The sequence below is a fragment of the Chelon labrosus genome (genome assembly GCF_963514085.1).
Source record: "Chelon labrosus genome assembly, chromosome: 11".
Classification (NCBI taxonomy): domain Eukaryota; kingdom Metazoa; phylum Chordata; class Actinopteri; order Mugiliformes; family Mugilidae; genus Chelon; species Chelon labrosus.
The window spans coordinates 18,120,061-18,139,634 of record NC_140344.1 but is presented as its reverse complement, the minus strand read 5'-3'; the positions used below and the strand labels follow the sequence as shown (position 1 = coordinate 18,139,634).

At 44.2% G+C, this 19,574-nt stretch overlaps 1 protein-coding gene across 2 annotated transcripts in view; it reads left to right on the top strand.

Annotated features, from left to right (window-relative positions):
• The window catches only part of wwox (WW domain containing oxidoreductase), a 123,093-nt gene that overhangs the window by 18,543 nt on the left and 84,976 nt on the right, over window positions 1-19,574 (top strand). For both annotated transcript variants that reach the window (XM_084555118.1, XM_084555117.1), the window contains exon 6: window positions 17,287-17,375. In XM_084555118.1, the coding sequence (XP_084411244.1) occupies window positions 17,287-17,375 (89 nt within the window). The remainder of the gene's footprint in view (window positions 1-17,286; window positions 17,376-19,574) is intronic.

The window sequence follows — 19,574 nt, the reverse complement described above, 5'->3', positions numbered from 1 at the left end:
ACACACATACTCGACGCGTGCGCACCCTCCGACACACACGGAGACACGCGCTCGCACACGGATCCACATTTCATTAGAGAGGCAGATTCAGCCGGCGGTAGATTAAAAACAACGTGTGTTTTTACAGGTCCATAAATCACGCACGGGACGAGGGGGATTCATTTAGAGAACACCAGAGTCGTGGCGTAGTTGCCCTCACGTGACTAATGCTTAACTGCGTTACTTTGATACACTGCCTTTTTATTAGTTTCATTCTCTCTTTCCCCATATCAGTGATTATCTCTCGGCTCACATTTGACTTGCGGAGCAGGTTGGATGTTGTTGTTCATTTTTGCCGAACACTCTGATGATGAAACAGGCCGACCCCATTCTGACCGGTGATTAAGCCCACACACTTGCAAATGATTAAGCCTGCGGTACAGGATTAATGTTTCCTAATCTTACACAGCTTTGTTACACGGGACTCTATTTTTACACGACACCTGCACTTTTCGAGCAAGCTTGCCTCTTACGTCGTGGATGGAGGCCTGTTAATCTTGATTGTCGTTTGAGCTGCTCAGAGTAGTACAGTGTTTTAATGGTGTGTGTGTGTGTGAAGCACGTTACCTATAACATTTTTCGATGATTGGTGATGTTCTGGAGTAAATGCAGTATCACACATGCACTTCGTCTGTCTTGCAGCTACTGTCTGAGGCTTAGCTGTGCACTCATGTGTTTGTGGGTGTGTAGTCCCCAGTTTCAGCCTGAGACCGGCATTGACACACAAAAAGCAGGTGTAATTTTGCCCGCACTAAAACCCCCAACAAGTGGCACCGGGGGAGAGAGGAGCATATTACAGGTTCAAGCGTCTATGCTTCCCTTTACCACAGAGGGCTACAAGCTCTCCTGACCTGTGACCAGGCACAGCCCTCGTGTGTGTTTGTGTGTGTGAGGAGGGAGGCTCAGAGGTGTCGGAGCTACCTCACTGTTTCCTTCATAGTGTAAAACGTTTATTAGGGTCTGGACCTGTTTGGGGGGCCGCAGGGCAATATTATTTCACGTGTTCAAATTGAGAAATGAGAGTGTGTGTGTATGTGTGTGTGTTCACTGTTACAACTTTTAAGTAACCAGCTCTATATAGACGCAGGTTAGAAGGTGAACAGGTTTGGTAAATATATCAAATAACTCTGTAATAAAACCCGCTGTAAACCAGTGAACACAGCTTGACCTTTGACCTCTAACTCCCCCGGTCACAGTGCTATATGTAGACCACAGATTGATTCTGATATGGGCCATAAAGAGCAAGTACTGTGTTCCAAACTTTGGTGAGGTTTTTGTTTCACGTCTGTGCTCATAGATTGGCTTATGTTCAGAACTGAAGAAGCTACTCGGAAGAGTGGTGAATCGTCTTCTCAAAAAGTCTACAAGTCCAGTTGCCTTTTTTAAGGGCTTTTTGGATATACCATGACCTGGATGACTGAAAACCTTCACACACACATTGGCTTACGTTTTTTTGGGCGGTGACACACCGAGCCAAGCGGTCAGCCGTTTTTTTACTGTCGGGCCCTCGGTGAGTGTCTGTGTGTCTCTAGTTTTTCCAGTGTTTCCCGCACTGTTGGCACTAGTCAGAACCCTGTCGACAGGCTTTCAGCAAATTCAGCGTGTTGAATCAGCAACAAAACGAGTCGGTGAGAGAGACCATTCTGAACCAGTGCACGAGAAGAAAAACAGTTATACACTGTAAAACATTTCAAGTCAGTAAAACTGAAAAATGAAAGTTCACCTGCTGCTTTAAAAATGTGAGTAAACTCAACCTCTGTTTCAAGCTCTGTTTCAACTTTCTCATCTTGAAGACTAATGGCAAGTTTTAAAGTTTACGTAAACTTCAGACAGATTCATCCCACACCTTGCCAGAAATTTAACATTTATTTTATTTAGGCTGTTCAGAGAGGAGGAAATTAAAATTTGGTCCACTAAAAACACTTCATTCCTGGTGGGGAAATGGGTTCTAAAATCCACTCATCCATTACGCTCATGGTGCCTGTATTTTTGCTGATGTTGTAATACCGTGGTTTAATCCTGTTTGTAGAGTCTTGTTTCAAAGGTATTGTCATTTTATAGTAATAGTTCTGTCTAATTAAAAAATGAGAAAACGGCGGCACTCTCTATATTTCCCAGTATTCAAATCATATCACCCTTCCTCCTCCCCCATTGCTTTTTCCAACTCAATACTTAAAGATGAGTTAAATGAACATTGCCCACACAGACAAAACTCACAAGAAGTCAAGACAACGGATTACTTTAAGTTTAAGATGAGAAAACCTATTGAAATGAGTTCAGTATCAAAAACTTGAAAAAGAAAAACGTTGGGCCTATTATATAACTTGTAAAACATTATAGACCGTTATAATGTTTTACAGTGTAGTTTTACATCTTTGTCTCACATGTCCCTTCAAACACTCAAATATTTTCACTACATGATCATCTTGAATGAATAAACTGTAGACTAACTACATGTTCGGTTCTTTTCATTTAGGTTATCCGTATGTCTTCTACGCTCTACAACATTTGCACACATAGTCTCCACTTATGGGCGTCATACGCTGCTGACTTTACTGACCTCCACATCTCACATGTTGATTCTTAGTTTGGCACGTTAGTTTGGTGAATAAATAAAGTATTGTTTAATCGAAATACTGGTGTGTCTTTCTGTTGTTGTGGCCACTTGAGTCAGGCCATGACACATGATTCAGGAGAAGCCAGCTCTGTACGATGGTTTGTAGCTTCCTAGCATCAAAGCTAATAGTGACTCCTTTAATTGTCAAATAGAAACTACTGGAACATAAAAAATTATTTCCTGTCACGCAGGCACAAACCGTACATGTCAGTTGATCAATGGCTGATCAGTTCAAGACAAAAAGCATTTGTTGCTGTTGGTTCCTTCATGATAGTTTGTCTGTCGCTAGCTAGCAATGCAAAAGCCTGCTTTCGTCTATTTTTGTGTGACTGCAGCCACTCTCTGTATAAAAAACACTCAGAATTAAACTTTAAGTGTTAAATTTGTCAGGTCCTATTAGGTATATACACTTAAAAAGACAATTATTTTGTTAATTCTAAATCACCTGTACTCTTGACATTTACAACAGTGTTCTGTAAAACACGGAGTGGTGTTACGGGACAGAATGATTTGACAGGTCTTTCCTGTCATTCCTTCAGGTCTTTCTCTGGCAGCGAACGGTGAACTGAGATAATTGGTGCCTCTCATCTCTTCTCTGAAGGGCACCACCACCTATTAATACCGTGTCATGATAAATTAGCCCAAATAAATCCCTACACACATCAATGAATGATGAACTTACTGTATGTCTGCGCGAATGTATGTAGATATTTCCTTGAGTGAGTCTGCCTCATTAATTTTTGGTAACCGGATCTCCATTAGGTTTGAGTGAATGACAGAGAAGAGCCAACTAGGTCGAGGCAAAGGACTGGACCGTGGCGCAGAGGGGGAAAAAAATCATGAGAGATGAAGGAGGAACAGAGTATGGGTGAGGAGACGGTTGGAGGGAGGAGTTCGGTGAGGTTATGTGGGGAGTGGGGAGTAAGGATGCTCATCTATTACATCGCACAGCGGCCCAAGGGTCGGCTTCAGCAAGACTGATTCAGGGCTATTGGGTTTGGACTCCATCTCCCATAAATCCTGGCATGTGACGCTGATGGATGTGGGCCATAAAGCCTCCTGCTCTGACATGTGGAGAGCAACATGGAGAACCATGGGAAAATGTGAGTGCTCCAGGTTAATGTCAACGAGGCCTGGGAGTGAAGAGGGGATGATGGAGAGACAGAAAGGCAGGGACAGCGAGAGATCAGAGGTGTGGAGAGGAGGATTTAGAAGATTGAGCTGGCCGAGGGCTGGATGTGAAAAAGCAGAGCGTTTGTGGGAACACTGTAACGGAATTTGCTGTGACATTTGCAATAATTCAGCTGTCATCGTTCTGGTTTCAAGCCATGTTGCTTGGAGTGCAGTGAATAGTCCCACTGTGTTTGTAAGGGCATGACACGACAAGCCGAGAGTCGACCATTTTCCGGTGTCGGGAGATCAGTGGGTGTCTATGGCCTTGTGTCCCACACAGTTGGCACTAGTCGGGCTCCAGTTGGTGGCTTTTCAGCCAGTTGAGCATGTTGCCTTGGCGGCAGAACAAATCGGTGGTCTGAACCAGAAACACAGATGTGATAATAGTAAACAAGGCTTGTCTCATTTATATGTTTTTGAATATTCAAATTCACAGATTTCTGCTCAGTGACTTCTTGATCATTAAGAATGAATAAACTGTAAATCAACAGATCTGCTGATTCAGGAGAGGCCAGCTCTGTATGACTGGTTTGTAGCTCTTCCTAGCTCCCTAGCCTCCCAGCTAATAGCAGTTCTTCAGGTTTCCAGGAAGTGCAGAATGTACACTGATCAGGTCTAACATTATGACCACTGATCAGGTGAAGTAAATGACATTGACCATCTTGTGACAATGCAATGTTTTGCTGGGAAACTTTTGGACCTGTTTTTTGTCTCCAAACTGATCAAGTATCTGTAGGGTGCACTGGAACATGCCTGATCCACAAAGGCCCCTCAGAGACCCCTCAGAGGGAGGCACAAGGGAGAGACATAATATTAGGGAGGTGGTCGTAATGTTATGCCTGATCGGTGCATATGAGGCCAATAGCTGCAATCTTTGCTGCGTATTCAAATGTTTTTTGTTCCAGATGAAGGTGACCTGAGGTAAAATTACAGTTGTCTTTCAATACAATATCATTTTCAGTTCAGTTTTTTATTTAGCGTCAATAACCATCCAAACTGTCCCAAGACGCTTTACTGAACCCAGAATATGAAACCCCCACAGCAAAGACTAAGGAGATTGGAGCTAGACGTGAGGAAACCTTTAACATCACCCAGCTCATAGGGGGGAACTTTGTTGCTGGTATTCTTGGGCCCAATTTGACGTGTCCGTACTGTAGGAGATAAAAAGATCTAAATATTTTCCACTCTTACCTCCAGAGGTTTGTAATAAGCTCCCCGGCTATGTTTGTATTTGTTTTTCTCTTCTCTTATTGAATGACTTTGTCGGGTTTGACACATGACCAAGATGAATATAGCTCATTAAAAAAGCCATCTGATTATAATAGGCCCAAACACAGGAACTGCCGACATGGCTAGACAGGAAATGGAGACATGTGTACTTCCTCATTAACAGAGCCCCATTTGGACCATAAAACACCATCCCAATGCGCACAAGGAAAATGCCCCGATTAGGGAGGGGTGGATGGGCTTTGCTGCCCTAATGAAGCCTTCCCCCACAGTCATTTATGATATTGGTATGGGTGGTATAGTGACTAGGCCATTGGGATGAACTGACTTACGGAGATATGGACTTGAGATAGCCGAAGCAGTATATTTGTATGGGAGGGGGATTCGAGAGGGCCGGGGGAATGCACATCCACAACTCATTTGGAGGAGTCAGTTTTACTGGGTTACGGCTAATGGAGATGAGCTTGTGTTAAACGCCAGGGGAGACGCTAATTTTACATAAAACCAAAAGAGGTCTGAGAGCCACGCGGAGGTGTGTGCGGTCAGATTGTGTTTTCTTTTATTTTGCCGTCGTTTCCGCTATCCAGACAGAACAGAAATGATTGACAGTGACATCACTTATCATTATCATGTTTTCCCTTTTAATTTACATTTTAATGAACTGATATGTGATTTAAAAAAAAAACAAAAAAACAGTTTAGCAGAGAAAGACTGCAGCCTAGATTTATTGAGATCGAGGGCAATCTGCTTTTTTTGTTTCTTAGCGGGCAAACTTTAATTCACACGCGCTGACAAATACTTGCCAAGCTTGTTTCAAAGGATTTTATGGGGACTACCGATATTTTTTGGGAGAGTTACAACGTGTTAATATACGGTGTGTTGTATTTTGCGCAGAAATTGCTATCACGCAGGCTGGAGAATGAGATTTCCATCGTATTTATGAGGCTTTGAGCTTTTGACCAGGGATGTTGTGCGTGCCTTACACCCATTATAGTGGTTTGTAAATAGCACGGCTTTTTGTCTTTGTTATTTTGGTGACGCTGTTGGTGAAGTTTCCCCTATAAACTCTCAGTAACTGCACTCGCTGAATGAGTATCACTTTTGGTTCGGTTATAGGAGAGGCATTTAATTTGAAGAAGTCTTTGAAAGGAAAATAAAGACACATAAATATAGGTTTTAAGGCCTCACAAAGGCCTCCGACAAATCTTAGGATAAACTGTTCCCCTCCCCTCCACTGCATCTTCCTCTCAGCTTCCTAATTCCTCACTTTTTTCTTGTCCCACTCCTCATCACTCCCCCCACCACCATCGCCACAGGAGCTACCTGAGGCCCTTGTGTCCACCTCATTCATCACCCGGGTTTGATTCCTCTGCTTCCAGAGAGCGAGAGGAAAAAACAGTTGAGGAAGAAGAGTAAAGAGTCATAACAAACCCTCCTCTGTTCTCGCTACCTCCCTTCCTTCAGTGTGTGAGGGAGAGATGAATGCAGCCAGTGGAATTAATTGCGCTCCGTTACTGAAGATCAGCAAGTTTGCACTGTTGGCGTGCTGATCTGCCATATGGCTGCCCACTAGGTGAACACTTTGATTAATGTTGCCCACTCCCCATTTTTTTTCCCCCGCTAATATTTGATTCTGATAACTGAAACTCAGCTCCTCATTCGGAGTCTCTCCATCTTCACTCCTCACTCTCCTCCTGTTTTCTCTTTTGTTTTAATTTTTTCTCTGCTCACTAAAAACCATCTGTATTTTCCGCTAAAGTTTGGCTTCTCTTTTTTAATCGCTGTTTTCCTGCAAGCTTCTCTTACAAAGTCTTTGTGTGATGTGGCATCAGTGTAGGCAGTGTGGAGTATCAGTGAGATTAGAGGGGCACAGAAAGGCCAGAGTGTTTGTGTAAGAGGGAGGTTTGGAGCTATGGGTACGTGTCCTTCGCAGTTGATTAGGCCCCTGGTGTGTTGAGGGTTTCTCTATTAGCCTCCTCAGCCTCTTGTCTTCTGCTGTGCACAGTGACTACTCTGTAGCCCAGAGGTCTTAGACAAACACACACACATACACACAAGCAATGCACAGTCAGATAGGACACTGCGCTGGGGTCCAGGCAGTAACAAGGAGGTGAACAGATGCTGGAGTCACAATATCAATAGGGCTGACTGTAGGTAATAATACCTTGGCAGGGTTCAGCCATGAGACAGCGCTAACTAGAGAGGCAACTCTCAAGTGGAGCATTCGCTATCTGCAAATCACACCATGTAGCCGTGTGTGTGTGTGTTTGTGTGGTTGTTTGTGGGTGCACATACTCCCATTACATGTTGGAGAGCGTCTGGTTTTGCTGCAGGGGTGCAGTGGGACGGTGTCAGCGCCATCATCAGCTCCGAGATAAAATGTTCTCACCTAAGGTCACAAGTTCAAGTTTGTTTTCTTTTTTTTTCTTCTCCTGCTATAATGAGGCAGCAATACAGAACACTATGCAGACATCTATGCTGGAAGATCTATTACGATCACAGGGGTGCTTTGTTTTCCCTCTGTTTTATGGCCTGTTCTTGCTGCTCGTCTATTTTGGTCTTCTTCAGTCTTGTTAAGTGCTGCCATTCTCCAGTGTTTGGATGTGGCCCAGAGGGCCCTTAGCGAGACCAGGGGCTGGGAATGAGCTGTGAGCCCCAGCCAGGGGGTGCCCACGGTAGGCTGCCAGTCCCACTAAATCTCCCTGATTACCCGGGGTGGCTGTGGCGTGATGGGGGTGTTACCAAGGTGGTCGGCTCTCCAAAGAGGCTGATTGAGATGCAAATGGAGGCCATAACTCAGAGGTAATGCAGACCGGAGCACCCTTTGCCTCGTCCGTTCCCTGCTCACCTCACTCTCTCATCACTCCCCATTTACTCCAGCAAAGGAGGGACCGCTATTGTTTCAGGATAAAGTTAGATATTCATCATAGGAAGGGAGAAATGCTTTGTGGGCTGAGGTGGTAATGTAATTTGATTAACCAAATACCGGTCACAACCAGATAAGTGCACACACTTCTGTATTTCACCACATTAACGCAAACACACCTGAAGATATCAAAATCTACTTCTGTTTCATAGAAGGAACAGATGGACACAGTAAAGTGAGAGGGACTCTGGGCTCGCCAGTAGAAAGGTGGAGTGAACAGGAGGGGGGGGGGAGGGGGGGAGGAGTAATTGCACAGTCCTTTGCTGAATTGTTCTGTGGATGCAAATTTAAATCCCTCCTATTATTTTAATAATCTGCCTTTTACTGCTTGTGCTCGGATCATTTGTTTGCAAACCAGGTTATTTGGAGAGGGAGGCTCGGGGGTAATTTCATGCTTTGGAGCATTTATATCTATAACTTAATGAGGAGAGGGCCTGTTGTTTCCTGGTAATACACTGCTAGAGGGGAGCAAACTTTTTACTCTCCGTTTAGGGTACTGTTAGAGGGCAATAACGTGGGATTACTCTGATGGAATTAAGGAGCAAACTGTAGAGAGACCTAACGCAGCTTTGGGTGAGAGACCAAACTTAATACTGATGTTTTACTCAGGGTTTTTGTTTTTTTCGGTTCATGGAATATACCATAGGAGATGGGCTTTCCCATTTGCCCACTTCACAATAAGCTCTAGCAGATTTCTTCAAAGATTCCTTCAGATTTAAGCTTCCTCCATCAGCAGCTGCCTTCTGCGTGGGCTCTGTCTGTTTTTATTTTTATGTGCATTTTCATTTCTTTCTCAGTAATCTCAACTTCTTAAAATGTCTGTGCAACTTGTTGTCTGTGCAGCCTTTTATAAAATTCAGATGTGTCTCTTGCTTATTGTCACTCGGTTCGTGCCAGGGCAGGAAGTCAGCCTAGTGGTCCGGCCCGAACTCAATTTAACACAACCTTAATACATTTAGCCGAGGGACAAAAGGAAGACCCGCCGTCTACACACAGTCTTGTGAGATGATCGGGATTGTTAATGTAGTTACTTTCCTTCAGTGGAGCCAAAGACATTGTGGGGATGGAGTGATGGAGGGAGAAGGTGTGCGCCCTCTTCCTCTTCTCTTCTTCCTCCTCTTCCTCGCTGTCATTCCTTCGCTCCTCTGTTCCCCTGTGAAGGACTCCTCTTCCAGGCAAATTGAATCAGACTGCATGAATTAAAGCGATAATTCAATTTGTTTACAAGGCATCATTTATTCTCTGTCATGCCAGTGCTCCTCTGACAATCTGTGGCTGTGCTGACCCCCGACCTTTGCTGAGGTCACGTGACGCATTTATTACATTGTTCAGCGAGAGTCTTTCAGGCCATTATCGGGGCGACAAGGGGCTAAAGATGCATGATGAGAATCCTATTATTCAAATTTGAACAGAATGCAAAAACTGCTTGACCTTATCAAGAGACAGGATAGATCATGTGACGGGTGCTTGAACAAGTGAGCGCGGTTGTCATGAATGTGCTTATGAGGTGAAAATTACAACAATGGCAATAATCTGTCGAGCCATTATGTATCACCGTTTACCCTGTAGAGAGTTGCTCGGGGGACATGAATGTTATTTGACTGTGAGAAAACAACAACGGTGCTATAAGAATAAGAATAAGGGATGGCCTAATCAAGTTTTTTTGTCTAGATACATTATTTTTTTTCAACCGACCTGATCTTGGTCTCAATTTGAGACCTAATCCAATTTTTAAAATTATCATTTAGTGCAGTACAGTAAAGAAACTTAAAGTATATTGGCTCTTATCACAAAGAAAACACAAAAAACAACTAAAACAAATCACAATTCTCCTTAGATCATTCATTCATTTTCTGTAACCGCTTGTCCTCTGGAGGGTCGCAGTGGGGGGGGGGGCTGGAGTCTATCCCAGCTGTCATAGGGCGAGAGGTGGGGTACACCCTGGACAGGTCGCTAGTCTGTCGCAGGGCCAACACAGAGAACCACAGACAACCATTCACACTCACACCTATGGGCAATTTAGAATTACCAATGAACCTAATGAGCATGTCTCAGGACGGTGGGAGGAAGCCGGAGTACCCGGAGAGAACCCACGCAGACACAGGGAGAACATGCAAACTCCACACAGAGAGGCCCCAGTCGGCCCATGGATTCAAACCCAGAACCTTCTTGCTGTCCCCACTTACTGTAGATCTGCATTTGTATTGAAGCAAATATAAAACATCAGGCTTTGTGCTTCAATGTGACCTGATCATTTAATAAATGCCTTGATCGGCTGTGATAGCGATCTCCTGATTCTGATCAGGACATCCCGAATAGCTTTTTGCCCCTGTTATATTCCCCTTGTATGTATAGTTATGATCCCAGGTCAGACTTCTGTTCATTCAGCTGTTCCACTGTGACAATAACGCCGCATCTCTACCGCTTGATGAAGATTTTCTATCAGAGCGAGAAGAGGAAAAAGCCACCATCTCTCGTATTTCCAGACTAAGCTATTGTGACAGTGGAAAATGGTAAGCAGTTTAGAACATCGCCAAACAAAAGAGCTTTTAATCAAAGTGCATACCAGACCCTGCGGAGTACGAAACACTCCCTCATCAAAAGGCCTATTATACACTTACCCACATCAAAGGCCTCCACGTTTCTTAATTGCCAGATTCTTTTCTTATTCAATTATGTTATGCTTATGTTTTTACAAAGCTGATACAAAAAGGGCTTTGGTAACCGAATCAAAGGGGTTTAATTTATTATCTCCATACAGCTATGTGTGTTCACTACAACAGTGCACGTTTGTGTAAATGCCTGCTGTGTTTCTGCCCGTGTTTTTGGTTCCTCAGGATACCGAGATGATACAGGAAGAAATTAAACAGTGTAAAACTATCAGGTTTAGATAAAGCAATCATATTACAGCCTCACTTGAAAAGAACAGATTATTTTGTACTTGAGAGAGAGGAGCTTTATCGCTGACACTCCCAAAGAGAAAGTTGTTTATACAGTATAAGTGCACAAGGTCTAGGAGTTTTTCTCCATCTTTATTGTTATCTAACCACAGCGTAATCAGCATCTAAGTCCACTTGTGCCGCTCAGCCGGTCGCTAAAGTCCCTGTGCAGAATTGCAAAATAAGTTGGGTGTAAATATGTAATTGCCAGTGCTTATTCTGAGATCTGAAATATTAGGGAGCAATATGGATCGCATTAAAATCCTGGTTGTTAGGGGTATCGGTTACACTGAAGACATGCAGGAAAATGTGCACTGTCTGCGAATCTGGCGGAGATGGAGTGGGTAAGATGAGGGGGGAGATAGGGGCAGGAGAGGGTGAGGAAATGGAGAGGAAGAGACCGAGAGGAAGAGGAGAGTGAGATGAAAATCTCTTGATGTCTTTCTGAGAACATAGACACATTATTTAAATCTCCATCACTTTTTAATGTAAATCTGATCAAGCTGTGCCCTGGATGAAGGAGGGGAGAAGTGAAGGCAGAAATGGAGACACGCACTGACGCAGAGCGACGGAGAGGCGATTTATAATATAGCGCCGTTAGGATGGAAAGCTGGATGTTACCGTCACACTTCATCCTCGATAGAACACAAAACACTTCTAAAAAGATGTCCTTTGCCGTGATGAAAAAAAAAATAAGCCCTCACACAGGCTGGCTGTGGAATATTTTGTGTTTGTATATAGGGTCACATGTGTAAGTTTGTATGCGTGTGCGTGTATGTGTGCGTCTGTGAGGAATCTGATATCTGCCTCAGGCCCCATGGCCCTGGTCTGTCTGCATCCGAAAAGCAAACTCTGCAATTATGATGACCGCCCTGTCCTTTTCATTTCCCATCTCCATCTCTCCCTCTCTTTCCCTCTCTGTCTCTCCCTCTCCACGTCTGTCCTTCTCTTTTCCTCTCTCTGTCTTTTTTTTTTCGTAGAAATTCTCACTAACAGGGTTGATTAAATACAAATAGAAAAATATTTTCGCACATCTTCCTTTTTCTGCAGAAACACTCACAATGAATTCATTTATTCCTCATTTGTTTGTTTTGTACGATTCAAATCAGTTCCAGTTAAAACCAAGTCTATTATTACACCCTACACACGCGTCTTATTGTTATCTAGTTGCGTTTTAACATGATAAATTCACGAATTTTCACATTTACGGCGTGTTCTAAAATACTCACACGTGGTTTACTCGATACCGGATTATAATATTATGTTCTGTTTTTATACTTCCACTTCACGTCATTACCAGAAACTATTGTACTTTTTATTTGTCTGGTAAAAGTTAACAGTTGCGCAGCAAATTAAGGTTTTGAAAATGTGTAATGAGCTTGTAAAAATATAATGCATTTCTATAAAGTAAAATTAAATCACGCCGCAGTATATAAAGCACTTAAGGCTGCTTCACCTCGACCAGCTATAACACTTAAACTCTGCTTACACGTTAAATGCATCCGTGTTAATAATCCTATAATACAAAATGTAATTATCTTACGCCCCAATTTCGTCTGGATAATTAGAGCTTGTTGTTTATTTAAAGGACATATTGCTCTTAGTACATTGTCAGATTTTAATGAAAGAGTTGAAATGGGCGTATTAATAGGTTGTTTTATAGTTTCTTTCACTCAGTTAAAGTAAATTAATTCTTTCTCCACTAGTAATTACATGTTACTCTGTCTTTTTTATTATTTTTAAGTTTGACTTCCATTCATTTTCTTCTGTTCATTGTTATTATTTCTCTGCAGCCTCTACATGACATGAGTGATTTAAGTGCTTCCTAATTATTTCATTAATTACAGTTATTAACACTGTGTTTACGGACGTGCCCTCACCTTAGTGTGTCGCTGAATGGACGTGTCAGCAAGGACTTAACCAACTCCTGGCCTCTTCCTCTCTGTGTGTGTGTGTGTTGGTCAAGCGACCCTAATGTCCATGTTAAGAGTATCAGCACGTATGTGACTCATTCTTCATTTTTCTCATCTGGAAAATCATCCCGTGTCCTTCCTTCACCTTTCCCCATATCTGCCCCCGCGATTGCTTGATTTGTAACTTGATTTCAGGAAAGGGAAAACCTGTAGATTATCCAGCTTTCATTAGGGGGGGAAAAACCCAGTCCGTGTCAGAGAAAGAAGAAATCAATTTAATACAGACTTAACTGGAGGAAATTGCATATTCTGCCTGTATGTGCTGAACAGGCACTTTCTCTTCCTCACCAGAGACCTGCCTCCCTATTAATTGCAGTGTGCGTGCACGTCGGCCGAGCATGTGGTTGTGTGTGCGGGCGCGCGAATTTGTTTGTTTGTGTGTGTTTGTGTTTGTAATGTGCGGGACGCATGCATTCATTTGTGTGCTAGGTGCTTGAATGCATGTTTGAGCGCGTGAGTGTGCGCTCGGTGTCTTTGTCCGTGTGTGTGTGGAGGTCAGCTCTCAGACCTGTGGTAGGGCACCCAGCCAAATGTGTCTGTTTCTTTATTTGCGCTGTGCATGTGCGTTCCCCTGCACGTGGTGTGTGTCCATATTTCTTTGTTGGTGTACGGCGCGTGCATAAGCACCAGCGCATGTGACTCAGCCAGGTGGAGAGGAGATTGGTTGGTATTTATGAACAAACGTCATAATTGTGACAGGATGATATACGACCTGCACATTGCACAGTTTCCACCCCTCCTTCCTTTTCTCTTTTTCTTTTTGCTAAAAATATATATCTATGATAGGAGTCTTAAAAGCTGATGACCAATTTAGTGGTGGTGTGTTGCGGACAAGGTCATGGAGATCTGAGTTCCTCTGTGTTCCTCCCTCCGAGGCCTGTTCTAATCTACAGAGCAAGAAGAGGGGCTCAAAGTCATTTCTCTAATTGCTTTTATAAGGTGCCCTTTTCACATGGTGTCTTCCCTGCTCATTCACTTTCATCGCCATTGCAACACCTTACCTCCCCACCTGCTGTTTAAGATACATCCATGTAATATTGCTCTGTATTTATACTAATAGTAGGAGTCTCATTTATAAAAATAAACCACTTCCAACTACAGAAACAGTACACTTTTTGTCTTCCCCTACTCACTTCTCCATTCCTCTCCATGTCTAAGGTGTTAACCGGGGTCTGCAGGGTAAGTGTTTTGTATATATGGGGGTACTTTTGATTCCTTAAGTGTTGTCCCTGCATTGGTGATCTATAAGGGGCACCGAGGTGGTGAGCAGCACAAGGTGAGGGAAGATGGAAACAGGGGTTAAAGTATGAGAGTGAAGGCTGAGAAGGATAAGGGGAGAGGGGGATGAGATTGAGCCTAGTGCATTAAGACAGTGTATTATTTGGCGGTTCCACTTGCTTGCGTCCATTAGGGGTGGCTGCTGTGCTATTAAAGGGGTCAGCGAAGTGTATGTACCTGTGTGTGTGTGTGTGAGTACGCCTACATGTGTGCGCTTTAAGAGTTAGTAGAGTGGTCCAGTGTCTTATCGAACAGGATGGGGCTCCCCCTGCTCTAATACTTCTTCATTTTATTGGATTGGATGGCCCCAGTTATAATTGTATTAGAGCGCTCCCCCGTCCCTCCATCCTCCCCACCTTCTACATCTTCCTCCACAGCGTCATTCCCCAGTACGCGTGGAAAACACCCGGAGAGGCAAGGAGAACCTCGGCAGTGGCCAAGTAACTCCACTTAAGCAGGCAAAAGGTTAACTATTTCTCCCCGTCCCTGCTCTTGGTCCGCTCCTTCGTGCTTTCCTTCCTTCTGGCGAAAGTCATAAAGGTCGTTGGGATGTTAGGCAGCTGCTCTTGGGTAGTTGGATGGAGGTGTGGGTGGAAGGTGAGAGGTGGTAGCAGGAGTGCAAGGCTGAGGAATCAGATGCCCGTCTTATCTTTGCGGTGACCTTGCTGATTTCCTTTCCTGAACGTACGTCTCTTGTGCGGCCGCGAGGACACACTGTTTACAGCAGTTTTTTTTTTTTTTTTAGTTTTCGAGCTTATTTACATGTGTTTCATTCATAATTAGCCTTTTGCTTTTAAACGGAGCAATAGGTTGTGTGTAGCTGGGGGCGGTAAGCTCCGTCACCCCGAGCCGAGCTCTGTGGTGTTGCACACTCAGCGATTGCTCCGGAGTTAACCAGAGAGGCTTCGCTGCCTCTCACTTTTCCTTTGCCCTTGAAGAGACCAGGAGTTGTCAGGGTCCTCATAAAAACCCTGAACGATTGCGTCTTTGCGTTCTCCCTGTCTTTTTCTACCCTTTTTTTTTTTCTTCTTCTCCTTCCAAAACCTGGCCATCTGTCTAATTGTTCACCTCCATCGCTTTAATGCTTTTTACATGCTTTTTCCCCCTCTTTCCAGGCAATAAACTTTATTTTCTTCGCAAGACTTCAATCTGCAGGGGGAGGGGAGGCAGGCGGGCAAGCAGGCTGCTCACCTTCTCCCTGCTGGATTTGCTCCAGTGGCCCCCCCTTCAACCCCCCTCTATCCTCCCTCTGGTCTCCCATTACTCCATCTCTCCTTCCCTTTTCCTCCACGTCTCTAGAGAAGGGGATGTGTGTTCGTCAAGCTGACACCTGCTCTCATCTTCTCTGCTGGTCATACTCACATGGAGAGCTATCCTGTTGAGGAGGCCTTATAGTGACCTGTTAATTATCACGTTGCTGCCTGCTCTGACCTTGTTTGGAAGTAATGTCTAATTTTTCTCGCTGTAAAATGAGCAACTTTTTTCCTAACACAGATATCACACAGATCACACATCTTCCTCTCACACTTGCTTTGTGATCAGATATTTCTTTACAAATAACCGCCGCTCTCTTTACCCACATTTCTGTGCGTGTGTGTGTGCGCTATGTTAAGGAGTGTAAATGCATATTGCACATACAAGTCATTAAATTAGACAGTTGTCTCCTCTCACCTGTGATTACTGCTGTGTGCAGATCATATAAGCAGGTACCCTATAATCATATCTATAATAGCCATAATCAGCCCTTTAATGCTCTGTAATAGCATCCATATAATGGTATAGAGTGGCATCCTGAGAATAATTCAGGCATAGATAATGGTGTGATAGCGTGGTTTTACCCTTGAGTCACAACATTGAATTTGTTGTGTGCGCGTGTGGCCGTGCGTGTGCCTGTGTATGCATGTATAAATACACCCCAGGGCAGTTAAGGTGTCTGTAAAATGCCTGAAGAATCACATTTCCATCAGAAGGTGCTCTTAACCCTTTCTTGTTTTCTTTGTGCTCACTGCTCCATGGAGCGTCCTTGCTGTGAGTGTCATGTATACTTAGCTCTGCGGAGACAGACACGCCGAGTAAAGACGTTCCCATATGACGCCCGCAGACAGGAGATCAGATCAGTGGAAAAGGCTGACAGGGGGAGCAGCGGCGGCGGCAGCGGTGGAAGCAGCGGATGGAGAGCTGAACGCTCTTCCGGGGTGTAATGTGAGCCGACAGAGCTCTTCAGGGACTGTGAGCGGGACGACGGAGAGTGGTAGCTCTCAGGAATACCTGGTGCCACTGAACCCAGAGACCAGAGCGCTCCTTTGGCTACATCTCAGTTCATGCTGCGCGCGCTTGTGCGAACATATGCCAAGGTCCCATGTGACCTCATCCGTTGTACATAGATTGAACCCGGCTTGTCTGTTGGGAGCCTGTGCTGATAAAGAGAAAGGTGAAAAAGACAAGAAGGCTTGTTTGTACGTTGTTGTTAAGGAGATATGCTCATCTTGGCCTGGGTGTGTCCCTGCTGAGGCCTTTGCCCCGCAGCTGAATGTTACACCGGGATGGAGAGGATGATGAATATTTAGCCCGTCTTCTGCAGTGTGTAAATGCAGCTATGCATTCACTTCTTAAGTCATTTATCTTTCCGCGCTCTTGTCCTATCCTCACCCCGTCTCCCAACATATGGTGTAAGATGAGCCACACACACACAAAACACACACCGTCACAACCTATGTATTTCTCAGAAGTCCTAAGCCAGGACTATAACTAGAGGCTGCATCGTTTTGCAAAATCATTCTCAGCAAAAGTATTATTCAAGTCCGGTAGGGGAAAACTCCTCACAAACAAAGTAAACCAAATACAAACATAAAAAATAAGACAGAGCTGCAACAGAATAGGGACCCCTCATCTCAAATGGACAGATATGCAGTAGACTTTATGTGTATTGTTCACACACAGGGAGATCTTTAGTTGTTAGAGAACAATGAGGATGAAATGTCATGCCTTTTTAATCACTGACCTGAACTGCTTTTAATGAAGGTGATGACAATCATGAAAACCTTTAAGTAATGACCGGGATTCTGTTGCTTGCTCTTTATTACAAGAACACTTTTTTGTTTTCTGTTTTAACAGCACAAAGCAAGAGTAGAAGCCATGATGTGCAACCTGGCTTCTTTCCGCAGTGTCCGGGAGTTCGCCGAGTCTTTCAAGGCCACGAAACTGTGAGTATCAAACCACATAAATATTTTTTTCCTTTCTCAACCTCGTCCACATTCTCCTATTTTTTTTTTTTTCCCACACAGGTGATGGTAGGATCAGACAGTATACTTATTGTAGGAGATCACAATGTTGTGTTTTAGGAGCTCAGAGTTAATTTTAGGCAACTTTTTTTCCAAAAAGCCGTGCATTAAATCATAGCAGCTGGAGAATGATGCAAAATGACTATGTAATGTGTGACTTGTGGCCTGACGTGTCAGAATATGAGTCCGTGAGAGTGAGGTTTCATAATGGAGCGTTTTTAAACTGATAAAGAGAAGCTTTTCACACAGCAGAATAACCTTTTTTCTGCCACTGAAAATCTGTGGGCGGGGGAAGTTGGTCCTGGCATTAAGGGTTTGCACGCCATGTGATGAAAGTCAAGTTGACACAGACTAGTCACTGATGATGTCAGTAATAAAAACACAGTAGAAAGTAATGCTTTGTAACAATGAAATCTATATTCTTGTCCAGGATACATTTGCTGAGAACAGACAGCTCATGCGCTACACACTCTGCGCTAGAAATATGTATAGCCTGTATAAAAACAGGCTGCAACTCAGCACCATCAGTAGCATTTAATGGGATGGTGTGGCTGGGTAAAAAACAATGCGGTATTCGACTCTTAAGACTTTCGCGTGTACAACAGCTGAAGGTCTAATAACTTTGACGATGAAATTAACCAGCAAATGGTTGATTTGCAGCCTCCTTCTCTCTGTTACCGCAGGACGTTTGGTGAAGCTGTTAACCGACTGCTTTTGAGAGGATTTTAGTGACGTATTTCCACACACTTGATGAACTGCTGCTAGTTTGCTGCAACGGCCCACTCTGGGCTCCTCACCGGGCGCTTCTGTTGTTATCGTCACATGATCAGTGACTAGTCGACATGACAATTAAAGCATCATGGCACTGCAGTGAAGTCGACCAACCACCTAGTCGACTAGTCTGTACAACCCCTATCTGACAGGAGCATTTGGGGTGAAAATGGACTTATTGTCTTCATTGTGAATAAACAGGGGCAGAGCTGGTTTTAAAATGGTTTGCTAATCAAATGTACGGCAGCTCACCCAACTAACAAATTGCGACATTTTCTCCTGGGCTTTTGGGGGCAGCCATTAAGTAGCTGTCAGATTTATTTTCAGCTGTAAGGAAAGGATTTATAGGATTAAAAGAACAGACAAATATAAAACATTGAGGACTAAACGGTGTGCGTTATGTAGGCCCAGCCATTAAAGTTATTTATTTATTTATTATCCCACAGTAAAAGGACATCTAAAATGTTACCGATGGGCACCATATGGAAAAGGCCCCTGGAGAAAGTGTGTGTATTTGTGTTGATTTGCTTGACATTGCTGGAACATGCTTTATGGCACTTATTTTGTCGTGGTCAGCTTTTACGGCGTGTTTCTTGTGTCCCGTGGCCGGTCGTACAGTTGCTATTTTGGGGTCATGAATTCTGTCATCCATACTGCTCATCCACCCGCAGGTCTCTAGGCAAGGGGAGTGTGTGTTTGTGTGTGTTGGGGTGGTGGTGTCAAGGGAGCCCCTTGGGGAGAGGCAGGGCAGTCATCGCCTGTAGCAGCCCTGGGGCAGGGTATGGCCATCCAGGACACGTGTATTGGGTCACAGCCAAACCTCACGGTGGCTTCCCTCGCTCTGCGTCCTGTAGTAGCCCTCCCAACTCTTACATATAGACCTCCCACCCACGCTGAAGTATATTGCCTCCCCTTAGCTCTACTGTCCCGGAGTATTCCTCCTTTTTTTCCTTTCATATCTTAGTTTTACAAATTGTTTATCTGCATTGGTTTCTCTTTCTTTCTCCCTCTCTCATGTTGTCCCTCAGTCTCTCTCTGTCTGTGTCGCTCTCTCTCTAGCTCAGTATTTTGGCAAGGTTGTATTTCTTCATTAGCCGTGCTGTTGGGGGGGGGGGGGAGTGGGGGACTCCCAGGGGACGTCAGAGTACATTAATTCTCATCAGAAGGCGAACAGAGCAGAGTGGAGGCTGGGAGCTCTGAGCTGTGAATGGCACTGGGCAGCTGTCTGAGTCTACCACCACTCTATTACTGCACGTATGTCTTCAGGCATAACGCACGCAGGAGCGCAAAACACAACACGCACATATATGTGCATACATGCACAGACACGCACAGACAATTCGCTGTGCA